At 37.7% G+C, this 18,367-nt stretch overlaps 1 protein-coding gene across 1 annotated transcript in view; it reads left to right on the forward strand.

Annotated features, from left to right (window-relative positions):
• The first annotated feature begins 3,389 nt into the window (after window positions 1–3,389).
• LOC143907458 (neurotrimin) overlaps window positions 3,390–18,367 on the forward strand; it is a 166,876-nt gene continuing 151,898 nt past the window's right edge. The window contains exon 1 of the mRNA XM_077424277.1: window positions 3,390–3,570. Coding sequence (XP_077280403.1) covers window positions 3,438–3,570 — 133 coding nt within the window. The 5' untranslated portion in view covers window positions 3,390–3,437. The remainder of the gene's footprint in view (window positions 3,571–18,367) is intronic.

Below are 18,367 nucleotides of genomic sequence, written 5' to 3' on the forward strand. Positions count from 1 at the left end.
AAGTGTGGCTTTCTAGGATTAACGTCAAGTTTATAAGATATAACAATAAATTGGATAATTTCAAACATATTAAAAACTTCTGTTAAAAAATCAATTATTATATATATGTATTATTAATATCTTTTAGAAACTCTTCTTGGTCTCAATTTAATGTTGTGGATAAAATAGTTTAAAACAAGCAAAATTCTCTCTTCTTTAAATAAGCTGCAAATTGAAATATAGTTATTAGCAATATGAAAGTTTCCCGTTTCCTTCTTTGCTCGTTACTTGGCAATAACCCTTCTGGCGGTATGCCACTAACTACCTCGATAAAGATTTCACATCTTTATAGATTAAGTCCGGTTGGCTCTCGCGCGCGCATGATTTACATGTATTTCCCTTAATCCGAGGTATATGCCGCGCTTATTAAATACCACGCGCGTTTCGAAAGTTTCGAACGGCTTGTCTTGAAAATTATAGGTCAGAATTACTGTTTAGAACTCTACCCTGCATCCACTTTACACGCCTCGCCTCGGTGGCAAACTGCATATATAGAGCATACCGTGGTATACTGCACTCGGATGCACGTCCGAAAACGGAGTGGACTCCTCGGACCGCACACACGAGCTAACTGAAATACCGCGCTGGCAGACAATATTCGGTCGGCAGGGGTTTACACGTACGTGAGGACAGACGCGCGCGACAGGAGCATGGAAGGCGGCAGCGGGAGGTAAGCGACGAAAGAGCGAAAGAGAGAGAGAGAGAGAGAGAGAGAGAGAGAGAGAGAGAGAGGTGTGGTGAAAAAGCAACGGAGGACCACTGTCGTCACACAGAAGTTGGGGGCTACAATGGCAGTGCGTCTTCTGGCGCCCTGGAGTCTCCTGACACGCCTTCCAGCACGAGTGCCGCAAGAACTCGCGTATCTGGTGCACAGCGTTCTTCCATACGCCGCCGCGATATTGCAATCCGCACCTCCGTCGGAACATTATTCACCTCGCGTGAGATTTCCCTCGCCCAGGCCAGGTCTAAACGCGCGGAAGCAACGATTACGAGAGACCGTTTACGCCTGTTTATCTTGCCGCAACATCGAGCGGGACGCCAAATCGCCGCAAAATATAATCTACGATTAATGCATTCGTTATCATATTGAAACGAGGGAAACACGTTTTATATTGGGATAGATCAAATTTTAAATAGCTCGCCGTCGATGATATTGTAATCGTTTGTAACATTGAAATATAATACATATTTCGCCGTTTGCGCGCATTACACCGCGAAATATTTACGAATGTTTTGCTCAATCGTGAATCAACGTTTAATATCCGTAATCCTTGATTTTAATGGTTACGCTATGAGTTGCTGCTTCAAAATGCATAAATATATAAATTATGAGTGAGAAGTATAATGCGCAATGACTTCATTCGGATGTTGAAATAAAAATATATAGGAATCGTGTTTTATTACGTTACACGCCTCGAGCTAAACGCGTAATGTGTGACTGGCCGGAAGCTATTAAAGTCAAAATAATGTCAATATCGGCAGAGATATCGTAAAAGATGAAAAAGGAAAAATCAAACGCGGATATATTTTCTCCCAAATGTTTGCACAACTTATATATATCCGTTACTGTGCGAACATCAATCAAATCTCACTATCAGAGGCGCGATTCATTATATCGCGATTATGTTTTGTGGAATAAGCAATTAAGGACCGATCCAAAAATATATCTTCCGTCCATCATATGTCAATGAAAATCGCATTTCCTTTGCGAGGTTTATTAATCACACTTTCTAGCAAAATCCATTAAACTATTCCCGATATAGCTAATCGATATTTCACATGATCAATTATCTTTATCGTTTATTCCACGTAAAGGCGAGTGGATTGACTGAATATGTATGAACTTCCAAATTGCGCTTACGTAACAGCCAAACTAATATCTGCAGTCAATAGATGAAAGCTACATGCGCAATATCATGTATTTCACATCACATTTATCTTTAATATATCTGTGTTCGCGATATATTAGAAAATATGTGCAATAAATCGTTGATTACGGCAAAAAATATTTATCATGTTTGCCTTTCAGCTTTGCCATTTTTCGATATTTTGAGCATATCAATAAAAATAAAACGCATCTTAAACGTATCTGGTATATTTTTAAATTCTTATCAATTTTACGTTCTACAGTAATGATCACAATAATGACGCCATTATTCCGCGATAGAAAGTCATCATGAAAGAAACTTCAGGCATGCTGCACAGCTATTACATCTAATCTTATAAGAGAAACGGAATGCAGATTAAAAGGATTATTGCAATAAACACGTAGTTAATGAACGCTATAGAAAAGTTGTAATTACACTAAAAAGTTATTTTGCATCCTAGAGTTTTAAGTTTTATATAAATAAAGGGTCAATTCTAATTGCAAATTGTATAATCCTCAATTTTTAGCGTGTTTGTTTTGAAAGAGAAATTAATTTTACTTAGACTTTAAAGCGATCCCTCCCTCTAGATCGCCGTTATATCTAGTCGTTTAAACTTAAAACTTATGTTATAACTTTTATATCATGTCAATTCGCAAGGGAGCTTTCCTCCTCCCTAAACAGATTAAAAAGAAATATCGAGTTTTTTTTCTAAAGTAATGTTAAGATTTTTAACACAAATATGGTAATTACTCTTCATTTTGTTGAATAATGTTAACTCGGCACAACAGTACCGCGGATAGAGAGATAATTACTCATGTAATTTTAACTCAATTTCCAACCAGCCTCGACTCATCTACTAAACTCAATTTATGTTTTCCATTCTCTTTCTATGCAAAATTATATCGCGTATAGTTACGTATACTTGCGTCTGTTTCCAAATTTAGCGTGCGTATGCACCGCGCGAGGCGGGCATTGCAGTTTTAATAAATTCTTTTATAAGTTCGCGCGGAACTTTATTTATCGCCGAGCCTTCTCGAACCCCCTTCCCCCCTCCCCAGAATCCTCCGAACGCATATTACGATCGCGACTAACCATAAATCGGGCGCAAGCCAACCAACTCTCTCGGCGTCGACGGAAGTGATATTATTCTTGCGTTCATATCTGCCGTCCTCAGGGCTCATGCCAAAAGACATACCCCAAGTACCCCGGAGATGAGGCGTGCCACAGGTTGTGAGCGACCTCGAAAGCGCAGCGGCTGCGACGCGTAAGGGTATATAGAGGGATAATTAATCGTCACTTATTGATAAGAGATAAGTGAGTGGGATTAAGACGGGGGATGGGGCCGGTGGTGGATGAAGGGCAAAGGGGTGGCTCAAGAGTTGGCGGAAGCCCCGACAGTAGCGGAGGCGTCTGCGCGTGGCGGGAAAACGAGAGGGGATGACGCGACTGGAGGTAGAGAAACACGCTCTCGGGTACCAACCCCTCAGTCGGGATGCCGGTCGCGCACCCTCTCGTCCATCCGGTACCGCGATGATCAGTGAGCATCAACGTGACCGACGTGTCCCGGGAACCGCGCGAGGCCGACTCCGGCTGTTGACTGGCGCCGTGCTGCTGTCCACAATCGCGGGAAGTGCATGGACCGACAACCCCGCCGTCGCATCCGGTGAGTGGAAAACCATGCAGGAATCGTATACACGCGTTTTACAAACCGCGCGGGTCTCCGCGGTATGCGCGTGGGAAGGGCACACTTATCGGTTCCCCGTATCTCGTTCGCGAGATACGAGAGATGATCATCGACAAAACACCCCCCTTTGATCCTACGATTATCGTCCGCAGAGAGTACATCTGAATTTCTCCGCGACGGAGTTTCATTTTTCCGCGAGTGCTAAATTCACCGCCGCCACGATGCTAATTGAATCCTTCGTATGAACTGCGACCACCACCCGCCCCGCCCCTCGGAGCGGTAGAAATTTTGTTACCCGCAAGCGCGCGCTCTCCGTTTCGCGTGTGCGGGGAAGTTTAACGAGTTTCGCTGCCGTCATCACCGCCGCCGCCTCCGCGCGACGCGACGCGTTGCGACGGTCGGACGCGGAGATTGTTCTCTCTTGTTTCCCCACACGTAGAGTAACGCGACTACTAGGCTACTGGTGCTGGTATTCCACGTAGCGCGGATTTGTGGTGCGTGCCTCTTACTCGGCGAAATGTAGCTCTCGTGCGCGAGAGAGTTTGTCGGTTCTCGCGGGGGGGGGGGGAGTAATTCGAAACGTCGATGTCTATGCAATAGCTTCTGAAGTTCGGCGCGGCGAATGAAATCGTCGAGGATAAGTGGGAAGTATAAGCGAGATGCGTACTATAGTTCACTCGTACGTCTCGCTCATTATTCCGAGTATCAGGAATGCCTTCGTATTTACTCCGACGCAAATCCATTTCAACTTTGTTCTCCGAATGCGATGTTCTTTTAAATATCAGTTAATAATTTTGTAAATCGATTTTAAGTATCAAATATATAATAAATATTGAGCTCAAAAACTGATAATGATCCTCATAATTAAATGTTTTTAAGATTTTTTTGCTGATCGGAAGATGAACATGTAACGGGAACTTTTTCTTCAATCTTTCTTCATCAACAAAGAAATTCTGTCCAGAATACGTGATTGTGCGGAACAAGTGCGTAACGAGATAACGAGCTTCGACCGAATTCTCGCGGGCGTTGTTTTGCGATATCACAGAGAGCCTCGAGTAACATGGTGGCCTTAGATAAGATTTACTTTGTAATAAATTACGTTGAAATATGATGAGATACTAAAAAAAAGTTAAGATGCAACTTTATTCTATAATTAATCGTTTTATGCGCTGAGAGAGAGATGCTGTGCTGTTACTGCAAGACGCCGTTGCCACAGTTACAAGAAAATATTTCTATTCGTCGCATAAAACACGAAAATATTATTAGAAAAATATGCATTGACGCTATTATTTGCAAATATAATTAATATAAACGTCCATATAATTACGAATATCGGAAGATCATATTTTACGTTAATGACTCACAATTTCGTTCCGCCTTTTTTTTTTAATTCTTTCTTTAATTTTCCGGTAGATTTTAATAATATACATATGTTTTTTCATTATTCTTTGAAATATATTACGTGAATTTTATGTGTATTATACAAATGTGTTATATTACACACAATGAGAGATTGTTCCATTTGTTAATCCTGCTTTTAGTTGGGCAAGTTTGTTTGCTCTTGTGAGTAATAAACAATTAGTTATACTGTGATACTATATCAAATGAAATTAGGATTTCATATTTCCGGCTATATTATTCGCGCTTTAATGATTTCGACGAAATTATGCGATATGTTTGTCATAATTAGGTTGCATTCTGCATATAGAGAAACATATAAAGCCCTTGAGCTGATTACTATTTACCATATTGATGCAAGATTACCCTATATAGACCAGTTTAATGCTTACAAAATTACGTTTTATTAACAGCGAATTTGATAAATTTTTACGAAAATGTGAAATATTTAAAAATTTTCATCACCTTCGTTTACACATATTAGGTTTTTCATTTGAACAAATTAAAAACACATTTTTTCATGCATATATGCCCTCACGCGTTTGTATAAATATTTGTCGTAGTTTAGAATTTTACAATGCATAAATCTCATAATTATATACATCATTTTAGGAACGAATAAGCAAGAACGATTTTACGCAGTGGATAAATTTTCTTGGATGTTTCGCAAATTGTTCGTTACAATCATTCAATTTTTAATACAACTTTTTTACCTTTTTTTTTTCAATTCGCGTCGACACCGATGTCATAATTCTCGACGTAAAATAAACGTTCTGCGTTTTGGGAAAATTGGTTATACACTTGTAACTATGCCGAATGCGATTCGAGCACCAACGATTTTAAGCGATTACGCGAGACACCACGGATATAATTTGGTCTCGCAGATGTGGGATGAATATGAAATTCCTGAGGTAGCACTCTCGTCTGACTAATTTCTCTCATACATTCTACGCATCGTCGCAATGTCGTATAAAATACCGAATGCGCACAAACCGCCGCATATAGTTGCCAACCGACTGCGCTTTACATGAGAAAATCTCAAAAGTTGCATGTATCTTTATCAAAGAATTAATGCTAATTAAAAATCAAATGTACACTCCAATGATGTAAACATCATTTTATCAAATTGGTATTTTTTTTAGATTGCCTAAACTGGAGTTTGCCAAAATTCACGTTATGCAATGCACGAAAGGTTAAAAAAAAATTAGAAAGTTATAACTATACTATTGATCTATAGGTTCTCTTGTTTCATGCTAACAATAGGTTGCATAGTAACACTTCATATGAATCAAATCGAATTATTGTTGTTTGGCATGAAGTATAGTTTTGCTGAATCATCACTGTATAAAAAACCACGTTGAGTGTTTTTTTTTCGTACCCAACGTAAAATTTCATCGTGTAACACTTGTCCTTCTGCGCGCGTCGGAATTAATTTCAGTCATTTTATAATTAAGCCAAGCTATTGATTTACACAATTAGTAGATTTGGTCGCGCGTGGTTTAATTGTAAACATCAATGTGCACTGTATGCTATCGTAATATCCCGGTAATGTCTTTTTAGGTATGTGTGCAGAACCAAAAATACATCACATTCGAAATCTCGATACCACACAAGACTGTTGCATAATAACTCTAGTTAATTAATTATGCATATATTAACGTTGCAAAATTTATCCAGCAATATCAATCTGACTAAGATAATATTAGAACCGTCATAACGTCACTTCCTTTTTATCTGTCCTAAAAATATTGAAACTGTCTGTCCATATTATGAAAATGGGTCACTGAATTTGATCGCTGAATACCATCAGTCTCGCGGGGACATTTAAGAAGTTTCAGTTTTACAGAGAGACGCCGCTATATACTTTTTAATAGGATTTACAAACTGGGTTAAAATCAACTTCGCGCTTTCCTCATTTTCGCAAAGGTGTCCTCGCAAACCAACAATGCGAGTATGATTGTATCTTCAACAAGCGTCTCCACGAATGTAAAAGCTTTCGGTAATTAAGTGCTGTGCTCTACTTATCAGCTTTGAAAAGACTTTCGCCGATTATACGTCATTACGGTTGCCTTTTTGCGTATACAGTGTGTCGATATCAGAGTCATCAATTATGCGAGTAAACTTTCGTTTATACACAAAAAGTTAAAAGTTATAATACTATTTGTATTGTATACACTTGTGCAATATATTATAATATAAAGTACGGCTTCGTAATGCAGATTTTCGACTGCTGTGTCTTATTAAGGTCGACCAACCATTTTACATGGAAAATATCAAGGTGCATGCGACCGTAGACCGGGACCTCCGTTGTTTTACTGCCTTCTCTGTGAATGTAATAAAAAATTTTCAGCACGGGATATCCAAGTAAAAGGATGTTTGAAGCAGCACCAGTTATGATGGTACTCGGCCAGTCGTAAAAGAAGGGTCTCACGAGTGGTAGCGGCGAATGTAAATGGAAATAAGCTCGAGGGAGGGCACTGAATCTTGTGGTGAAACGATAATCTAACCGAGCAGCAGATTCTCAAGACGGGGCTCTTTCTCTCTCCCCTCTCCCCCCTCTCTCTCTCTCTCTCTCTCTCTCTCTCTCTCTCTCTCTCTTTCTTACGCTTGTAATATTTTGTCTGCCGGAAAGTATGATTTATTTATTTGTATCGTATTTCTCTGGTTTCATCGAACGACGCGCGTTTTGTCCTCGGTGTATTTCATTCGTGTTACAATAGCAATCGCGAGAGAATAAACTATCACTGCCGACGAAAGTTAACGTTTAATTTTCCGTCTGATCGATGACATCTCATTTAACCGAAAAATAAATTTCATAAAAAAGGAGAGGGCGATTTTTCGCTGGAGAAAAAGGACTGGAAATTGAATAGATAAATTCATTTAGAGAATATAAGAAAGAAAATCGCGGCTGGCGTGCATTTTTAAAATAAAATAGCAGATGTAGAAATCTCTGCGCGCTGCGGGGATAGCTTTCGCGCGCGTTAGTAGATTTAAGTATCTTCAAGTGTAAATCTTAGGGTATGGAAGAAAAGACAGGAGAAGTAAATGCGCGGCTTCTGTCGATTTATCTTCAGTAAGAAGGGAATGCTCTCAAAGTAAATGCCGGCTGTAAATCAGCTGGCATTTTCTTTGGCCACGTGCAACAAAAGCACATGCGTGTGATGTATGCACGGACTGTATATAACTTGCGTCAGTGGCGTAGAAACGGAGGGGGGGGGGCCAGTCGAGTAACGAGGGTATGCACTCAACGCGAAACATCCACTAAATTTCTTAAAGCCACAGTGTGACGTAATTTTCTAGCGAGCTGTCAGCTTCTTTCGATTCAAATAAATCGAACTTATTTACGTAGCGCCCCAGGTAATGCTTATTTGCGCAAATATCGGGGGCCGCTGAAGTGGAAGCTTCGTGAAATTGATTTGCCGTCTGATCGATGCGCAAGATATTCTAATTTAGTTCTGAATTTCGCAAACAAGACAGCTCTATTACAAGATAAGCTTAACGCAGCAACGTTTTGCGATAATAAAAGTAATTACTCGAATCCGATAATAAAACCCGCAGCTATCTGGATTATTCCTGTCATTTGTTACCATGAAAACGGTAAATAATTATTACTTTTAATTTATTATTTTGTATAAAAAGAAACAAATGTATATTTATTTTGATATGATTGCGATGCATTGGATTTTCAAGATAAATGCGACTTTCTATGTGAATCTAATTATATCGTTCCTTTAATGTTATTTAATTTATACCGGTATCTAAAAACGTGGCGCTATTTCCATGCTGTATATACTAAAAGGAACGGAGCAATCAAAGCGTACGTCATAAATATTGCATATCGAGCCGCACAAAAGTAGAAATATTGTAATAATTCCATCAAGTATATATTACATTATTTACGGTTTTTGCAGGTGGCAAAGCTCACCTACTAAGGCGTAAGACTTGAGTCAGGTCTGCGCGCGGGACGTGGTGGATTTAGAGTTAATTTAACTTTTACTTATTTAACTTTTATAGAGGGATAATGTATTTATGGATCCCTACGGTATACCCAGACTTTTCTGCAAAAAGGATCGTTCAACCGTGAAAGTTGCACAACATACTTCTGAAATTGCAACCGCCGAAACAACTTTGCTTATTCCTTTTCGGATAATAAGATCCTTAATTGAAGATGCGCAAGTGGGATTAATTACGTATTCAGTAATCAGTATTAACGAGACAGAAGAAAGGATTGTCGCAATCATTGTTGAAACCACCGGTTTATCTTTGAAGAAACCTTCTTTGTTCTAAACTTCGCAAACTTCGGTATCCAAGATTTACCAATCTTGCTCACGACAGAATTCACTCGTGCGCTACGTTACTTCGCTACTTATCTTTATGTCCATTTATATCATCTCGCACTTTCATCTGTGCTACAGGCAAAGTTTCTAAATGCAAATTTAAGTAACAATAATATCTTGTTTCTATCAATATAAAGTATAAAAATAAATAAAAAGATCGATATATCACGAAAAATACATATATTTGTATTTTAGAGATAAAAAATTGTATCTCTAGTTTTTGTTAAAACAAAGTTAATTTACTTTTTCTAATACACCTTAAATTGCATAATGGTAAAAGATTTTATGTCTATTATTACTATTTCCTATGTTTTGAAAAAGTCGTGTTGGAAATTTTCATAGAAATAATAAACTTTAAACCCTGTTTTCTCTACATTTCTAGTAATGGAGATACAATTCTTTACTTGTAAGGTACAGATATATGATAAATGCCTTCGATCTTATACTCATGGCGTAGTAAACTCATAAAAAATGATATTCAAATTTGGCAAATTTATAAATCCTCGTTCTGTGCGAAGAAAATCAAAGAAATATAATAGATTAATGAAACTGCGATTGACAAAGTGGGACGACGAGACAAAACTCGCGAAATTGTTGACAGTCGAACCAAACTGATGCGCCGGCGGCCTATTCTGCATGCATGCTTTTGTGCACCGTTATGCGGCGAATGGGTTTTGCGCCATGCGAAGAGAGTAACTGCCAGTAAATAATTTCGTTGTCATCAGTTTAATATTATCGTACCTCACGCAGCGGTTACAAAGTACCACGCGCGGATGCTTTGCTTGTGAAATATTAAAGTTTAAAGTTTAACCTTATATACTGTGGTCGCAAATTACGCGGCATACCAACTCGTTGTAAGGTTTTTCGAAATATCGATATAATCCACACGCACAGTCCCAAATGCAATTAATCACATTTGCTAATTAATTTAACGAAAGAACAGTTTAATCATAATACGGTATTAATAAGTCGCGTGTACACGGTTACAGATTTCTCTAGATAAATTCCTGCGCAAAACGTAATTACATTACGACATCAATGTATTTTTATTCACGTGACGCTAGTTCGTACTGTGTGTGTGTGTGTGTGTGTGTGTGTGTGTGTGTGTGTGTGTGTGTGTGTGTGTGTGTGTGTGTGTGTGTGTGTGTGTGTGTGTGTGTGTGTGTGTGTGTGTGTGTGTGTGTGTGTGTGTGTGTGTGTGTGTGTGTGTCCTCATATAATATAACATACTTTCTAAGAAAGAGTAAGAATGTCAAAAATACAATGGATTGATAATAAACTTTTTCATAATTAGAGGCTTTCCAACGCAAGGAAAAATAATTATGTAACTTTTTGTGAGACTCCGAGACTGTTATTTTGTTGACCCGTGTCTCACGTGAGTTTTGTCGGACATGTATCTCGTTGATCTTTCATCGTGTGAAAAGAACAGACGTAATTTTGGAAATACGTCGGAGAGAGAAATGAACGATGGGAGATATAGCAGGAAGATTAATTGCGTGCGAAACTCTATGATAAAATATCCTATATCACTCTCTAAATATTTCATTCGTGACGCTGAATATCAACAGTCATTTGGACGTTATTATTTTAATGCCGAAATATCATCCTGAAATTCGGCGTAAATTGAAATTCGCTTAATATCACGTGATTCGAATGAATACCAATTTACCGGAAAAATTTTTAAATAAAGCATAAAACGTCCTTCCCAACAATATTAAAAATGCGGATAAATACTACGCGAACTGCAGTGCATTTTTAAATAAAAAAAAAATATGTTATTTCCTTGGATCGATAATACGTGGCAAGTGAAATTTTCGAACTTGGCAAAATACAACGGCGCACGTTTGAGCATCAGCAGTGCGCATACAAGTGGATTGCCTGCAGACTAAAATCGGCGCGATTTCATACGCGATCAAGTTCTCCAGTGGGAATGCTCTTTTTCCACCAATTTCTTTCGTATATTGAATCGCTATTCTCTGCGATTTCATATATTGTGAATCGTTAACAAGAAGAGTTCACAGATTTCTCCTTAAAAGAGATATATCAATTGAAAATCTTTGTGTGTTTCGAATCTTATCGAATTTCTGCTTTTAGGGATTTTTGTATTTAAAGATTAAACGATTTTTTATTATAACCGTAAACTCTCAGAAATAAAAAAATGTCACGTGAAGTAGTTAAATTCAAAGTGTATCACGGAAACAGTTAGAATAAAAAAAATCTATTTCCACTAAAGAAACAAATAATAGCATATTTAAATTCTAGGTATTTAAATAATTTAATTTGTTGCTAAATATATTACCTCAGTCAGGATTCGAACCTGAATATTTTTCGCAATAAATTAAATTATTTAAATAGAAAGGATATTTATCTATGTTTTATATATATAAGCATCAAAAATTTACATCAGTTTAAAAGGACCAAAACCCATGGTCGTCGTCTTGACGATTAATTGACCAAAAACCAACTGTCCTATTGTCATAATAATTATTTAAAAAATGATAGTAAGCAGGATCGGTTAAAAAGTCTTTACTGTTAATTATTCACTGGCAAAGTAAATGCTACTAATCGGAAACAAATATTGTTTAAAAATTAATAACACGATAAAAGCATCATTTAGCATTAATATTAATATTCGATCGGTACTCCAGTAACTGTAATATTTATTCTTGATTAATGCATTGGTGTATTTGAATAATCAATTTGTTGTTCTCGTCGAGTCTCATGCAGTCGTATCCCGCCTAGATATAAGTTCGCAAAAAAATGTAAATAATTAAAGAAAAACATGAATAAAAACGTCGTATTACGGTGCACCGACTCGATCGATTTATTGACGCGGTATGAACAAGCAACTGGGACATTGTAACCAGTGCAACGTTCTCTGGTGGATCAGTTTCATCGAACTATCAAATGTTTCGAAAACGTCGTCGCGGTGCCTATAGCCCTCTCTAACTGGACTATTGCCGATTTTCCGTGCCCCGCGGTGGATAAACACTGCAGTCTGTAACTACTGCACGTTTTCTAACAAGCCCTAAAGGCATAATGGCAATGGCATGTAACTCTGTTACACATTTCCTATCCTCTAACATGTTTGCTACAAATGAGATAAGTCTCGTAACACTTTCGAATCAAAGGTATCTGCGATTTCGCGCACGTATCGTGTAATTCCCAAGTGCCGAACATTCTAATTAACACGAGCAATTAAGATCGATCAGTTTTATTAAAGAAATACATTACACGCAGATACGCAGATAAACTTGGCAAACAGTTTACGAACAATTTTTGAGCTCGGCTCTAATAGTTTTAACACGTACGGTATAGAGCGCTGAGAGAGATATATATATTCGCTTGTTGAAAGTAATTGCCAATCTGTAGAATTGCAACCTGCGTCCATTTTCATTCATCCTATGCCAGACGGTTTGTAACGGATGTACAATTTCGTACAGCCCGATGTATAAACAACGTTATTGGTCTTCGTTGTGTACGCAAATGGCAAACTCAAACACGACCTTTACATCTCATACATAACCGTTCTTCGTTCCACGTTTGAAATTCGAAGTAGCCGCCCGCCGCCGCTCGATGAAGTCCGTGGAGTGATTGGTTCGTGTTTATGTTAATTAGCCATGTCGTGCTATATACAGGGCAATACTCATTCTCTAAAGCAATAAGCCATACTGTTAATATTGAAAAGCGAATTACGTGAAGCTACCCACTTATAATGCATGTATCTCGCCATTGTTTGCGACAAGTAAAAATTTTCAGATTTTTAAAAAGTATCTTATACATATATTTCAATATGTTAATATTAGGACATGTGTAATACCTATACATTTAATTTTATATTTTGAATGACAGATTTATAAACTAAATAAAAATCGTAATAAACTAGACATTTTTTATCCTGATAAAACGTGATAATATCGGGCACTGCACGTTTAAACGCGTATCACTCTCTCCTCTGATAAAAAATAAAAATTTAATAATAAATAACGTACAAACAAAAAAATTAGGAATAATAAAGCAGAAGTCAAATCGCGAAAAAATCGGAATAACGCTCCGACATAAGCTATAAATAGAAACGGAAAGAGGACTTAACATTTTTTCAACGCAGCAACGAGCAACGGTGATCGTCGATACGAGAGTTGGACTTCATCCGCGATGTATGAACATTATAGACCTCGTTACGTTTGGGCAACGCCGCAATTGAAACATTTTCGCAATAATCCTCTTAGTCCAACCTGGATTAAGCTTGAACCGACCTCGTGGCGGCTCTTCAGCGCGCTGTCAAATGCAAATACCGCGTGTTCCAACGTCGGGCGCGCGGAATTGCCACGGCGCGGCGTACAAGGAATCGGGGTCAGCACGCATATGCACGTTTAATTTCTAAGGTCGAGATTTCTGGCGTTGTAACAATGCAATAAATTAACTCAACAAAGTAACTGCGTGGAAATTTGCAATTATTATTAAAAGAAAGAATATATTATTTATTAATTGAGTACCTTTGATGCTAGAGCTACCTAATGCAAGAAAATTTCGCATTTCTGTACATTCCGCAGTTTTATTGACCAATTAATATCTCTCTTTTTTCTGAGATGGCCCCGGGACATTAGTAATATCGATACGTCATCAGGTATATGTCAGATTAGACATTAGTGTTTTTTCATCAAAGTTTTCCCGGGATACAATATGACGGGCAGCGATATAAATCCATTGAGTAATCCGATTATCCTGGATATTCTTGAAATCCCGTTTATATTGCTGCTGCTATTTTTAATTTATATTTCTGGTCTCGCTGCGCGCTAAGAGCAATATTTCTTTTCACAGCTTACGGGGACGCCAGAGCGTTATCCCGATATCCTCGCGATTTGGTTTATATTTTATTATTTATCGCTTTTATTCGTCAGAAAATAAACTAATGCGTTTAAACGTGCAGCATGTTCGATATTGTCACGTTTCGTCTCGACAAGAACTAATATTCAGTACTTTACCAAGCCGGTCATCGAACATCGAATATCTGAATATCTCTTTTGTCAGATAAATCAGCGACAAATCAAATCGTGCTTTTCATACGTTAAAATATATCGCTCTTACGATTGTATTTGAAATTTATCACACATGTGCCTTGTGTTGTTCCTAATTGTTCCTAAATGTTTTAAACAAGTTATTAACTTAATTGTTTGAAATAAAGATACTCGATATGTATCCTTCGGATATCTCGTATCACTGCACGCTGATCTCAGTGAACGCGAAACACGCGGACGCAGTAAATCGCAAAACGGAGAAAATTGTTTTCTGGGTGTTGCTTGTAAACCCAGCGAGAGAAAATGGCAACATTATATCGCCGTAGCAAACCTCGGGTAAAAATAGGAAGAAAAAAAAACGCAAAGACGCGCAGTACATTCGCCAAGCGAGCAAGGATAACAATGAGAACGTTGCAGAGAGAAGGAACGAGAGCGACGTCGAGCGTGCTTAATAACGCTAATTGCTCGTCTCTTCCTTCTCGGCCAGCGTTGACTTTTACAATACACTCCCCCGTCCAACACGTGGTCTACTACGTGTATAACGCGCGAGTTTATGTGTATGCTAACGACCATGTATATTTAATTGTACGCGAAAGTCGGGCACACATTTATGTACATCGTGCGAGCTGTTACAGAAATTGTTTTACCGTTTGTTAAAGACAACCGAAAGATTTGTTAAGTTGCACATGAATTTGTTAAGTTCACAATTTTCCACTGTAGAAGATTGTATGTAATCTATTTTTAATTACTGAGTTTTTTTATTTTTAATAACTTGAAATATGCGTGAAATTATATTGCTGAGCTGACATCGAATGAGATTTTAATAAAAATTTAATAGAACTTAAATAAAAGCGCATTTTATATAAAAAGTATTCGTAATAATAATGTATTTTATGCGTTGTTGTTATATTATTAAAAACTGGAAAGCTGTTTTAAAACTAGTTTTAATTTATTATTTAATTTTTTAAAATATAAATTTGATTAATTTTAAATAAATATAAATTCCATTAAAAATAATTTTTAATCACATTTTTTATTAATTTTTAGTATAAAACTGCATTATAAATTAGTCAAGCTATGTTAACGGAATTTTGTGTTTTTATGTGCTAATTGTGAGTCTAATTTAAACAACTTATAATTCTCTCGCAACTGCGAAATCAAAATTCTATTTATAATTTAATAAAATTCTATTTATAATTTTATATATGCATTTCCATGTCGATCTTGATATATTTTTTATGTATATGTATATTCTGATTCTTGAAATGTAACATCTGTATACATATTACAAACGGCACGAGAAATTATAAATGGAATTATATTCTGAATTCTTTCACAAATCATGGTCTAAAATGAGCTTTACACCTTTGCTTCTACGCGATTCAAAATTTTGTTCCTTAATTTTTATAAAACCGTGATAAGCTAGAATAATTAATAAGGACCTACTCTCCCTCGCTTCTTTTTCTCTGACACTTGCTACAAAGCTCCGCCGCCTCCACGATTTCATGATCCAATTATCACCAAAGTAATGCAAACGCGGCTGTTGATCGAAGACAAGTAATTAGTCGGGTCGTTGTGAGCATAATTAAGTTTTCAGCGTTGTATCACAGCTATCTCATTACATCTTTACAGGAGCGCCTAACCGACGTGATAAGCGCGGGGCAATATCAATTTCAAAATAGTATTAATGAACGAGGCCTATTGTACTTATCTGCCGCTAAAGCAATCAAAACGAGCAGCACATCGTGCTCTTATACTTTTTTTTTGCACATTATCAGCTTATTATATTGCATGGTAAGTTTTAATTATGTTTTTTAAGCTTTCTCTTAAATGTACCTTTGATGTAATATTTGCACAGAATCTAATTATTCATTTCAAATGCTCGTGGGAGTGGGATATATGTAAAAGTAAAATTTGTACAAAATAGTATAAATAAAACTTTTGGGGTAAATGATATTTTGTTTGACTAATATATTACAACTCTCCATCTAATCAAATCAAATTAAAATAATAACATTTAAAGCAAGAATTTGTGAGAGATGAACAGTCACAATATAATTAAATTACTTATTGCACTTTATCAGAAATTTATACTTTTGCGGAAATATAATTAGTAGTTGAAAATTAAATTAAATTTGCCGTCTCGTCGTACGTCGTTTCGTTCTTTCCAGCACGTAAATGATGGAACTATAAATTGATTAATAAATAATTATTTTAATGTGCATGGACTTTCTATCAGTTACTACTCATAGGAAATATTCGATATGTTTTACAGAATTCTATTAAATGGAAATTATATAGTTAGGTCGTATACTAAAATATTAGTTAAAAAATACACGATATGTATCAGTTTCTTAACAAGCGCGTTTCAGCGGTCGGGATAGGTCGGTCGTTTCGCAGTTTCTCAAAGTATACGCAGTGAAACTCGTCTTTTCGGAGGGTATATAATCTTTGGTATACTACAGTGATATAGCAGCGCGTATTTAATGAATTATTGTGCTCCCAAATTGACGGTAACTTTTGTAATTGAATTGCGCCAATCGACCGACGTTGCACGCGCGTCGGTGCTCCAAGGAACAGACCGTCGGAGTTATCTTGCAACTGCGAGTTATCGCACGACTCATCGAGCCGTAGACAGCCTAATTAGATTTCAACCTTCTCCCTCCCCCCTCCCCCTCTCTCTCACCATCTGTCTGTCTCTCCTGTCTCTCTCGACAGCTAAACACTGCATGCATGCATTGCCTTGCAACAGAACGCATCAATGTTGCGCCTGGGTTTAAGGATTAGTTCACACAGATTTCGCTAGAATCTGGATAATTTACACATACAGCGAGTTATATTAAACTTATAACAAGTATGCCCGACGCTCGGTCGCACGTAACTAAATTACTATAAGCGAATCCGGATAGTTTACTGTTCGCCGTAACGAATTTGGCTGTATCAGTATTGAGCAATACGGCGCGGCACTTTGAAGTGCCATTGGAATCCCGTGAACCTCAAGCGTTTCGCTAACTGCAGCGAAATTATTCCCAGGGAGAATTGTATAACTTGTCACGACAAATAAATAAGACGTCTATCCGTCTGTATATAATATCCGAGAGCGAGAACAAGAAAACAGCAAATAGATACAAAACGATGTGTAGGGAGGGAAAGACATTTCTCTTACCGCGTTATCTCCGGGGGCACGAACGTTTATTAAATTAGGTCCATTACTCGGTGTGAAGTTTCGTGTTCTGCCTCGCGTGCGTTCGTTATACTCCTATGCCGCGGAGCGTTGCGGATATCTAAAGTTGTTGTAAAAATAGAACAGGCTGAGTGTATTATGAATTCGTGCGGCAAACAAATCGCAGTTACTCCGAATGCTTTTCTTTTTCCCCCGATTACGTCCATTCCATTTCATTTACGTCGCGTTCGCAACTCTATCGCTGTAATACGATTGATTTTAGTGTACGTTTTCGGCACCTAAACGATCAAGCTTTCCCTTCGTTCGATTCGAGCGCAAAGGCATACGGTGTTTCGTCATTTGATTAGCATTAGCTCGCAACAGGTATAACGTGTCGTCCTGTCGGCGTGTCCGCGCCGTGTGACGGGCCGGCTTTGTTGCGCCAGCGATTACCGCGAGTGGAATTGCGAAATGTACTACATGTCGTCTATGCGCGCTGTTGATTAGTAATGAATCTGGTTTGCCCTGTAAAACTGATTTAATTAGCGGGATATGGTCGAATCAGTGGTTTTCCCTGTCGCGGCACGTTACACGCGACGAGTGGAGTTTCCGACGAATGTAAACGAGCGGCCAACAATTTTGTAACGCGTTTCGATGTTTCACTTTCACGTTTTCAAAGCAAATCCCAACGATTTGTATAAGTAAAACGCAACACGTCTCGGGGATAAGTCAACGTACAGCGACGCGAGATGCAACGATTTGCTGGCTTTCTATCGAAAACAGAAAATTCATGTGGACAGTATAAATCTTCTTTTTTGAGCAAAAATACGTCTTATTGTCTTATTGTAAAATACACAGGC

Source organism: Temnothorax americanus, unplaced genomic scaffold (genome assembly GCF_048541705.1).
Source record: "Temnothorax americanus isolate GAGA-0224 unplaced genomic scaffold, ASM4854170v1 Scaffold81, whole genome shotgun sequence".
Lineage (NCBI taxonomy): Eukaryota > Metazoa > Arthropoda > Insecta > Hymenoptera > Formicidae > Temnothorax > Temnothorax americanus.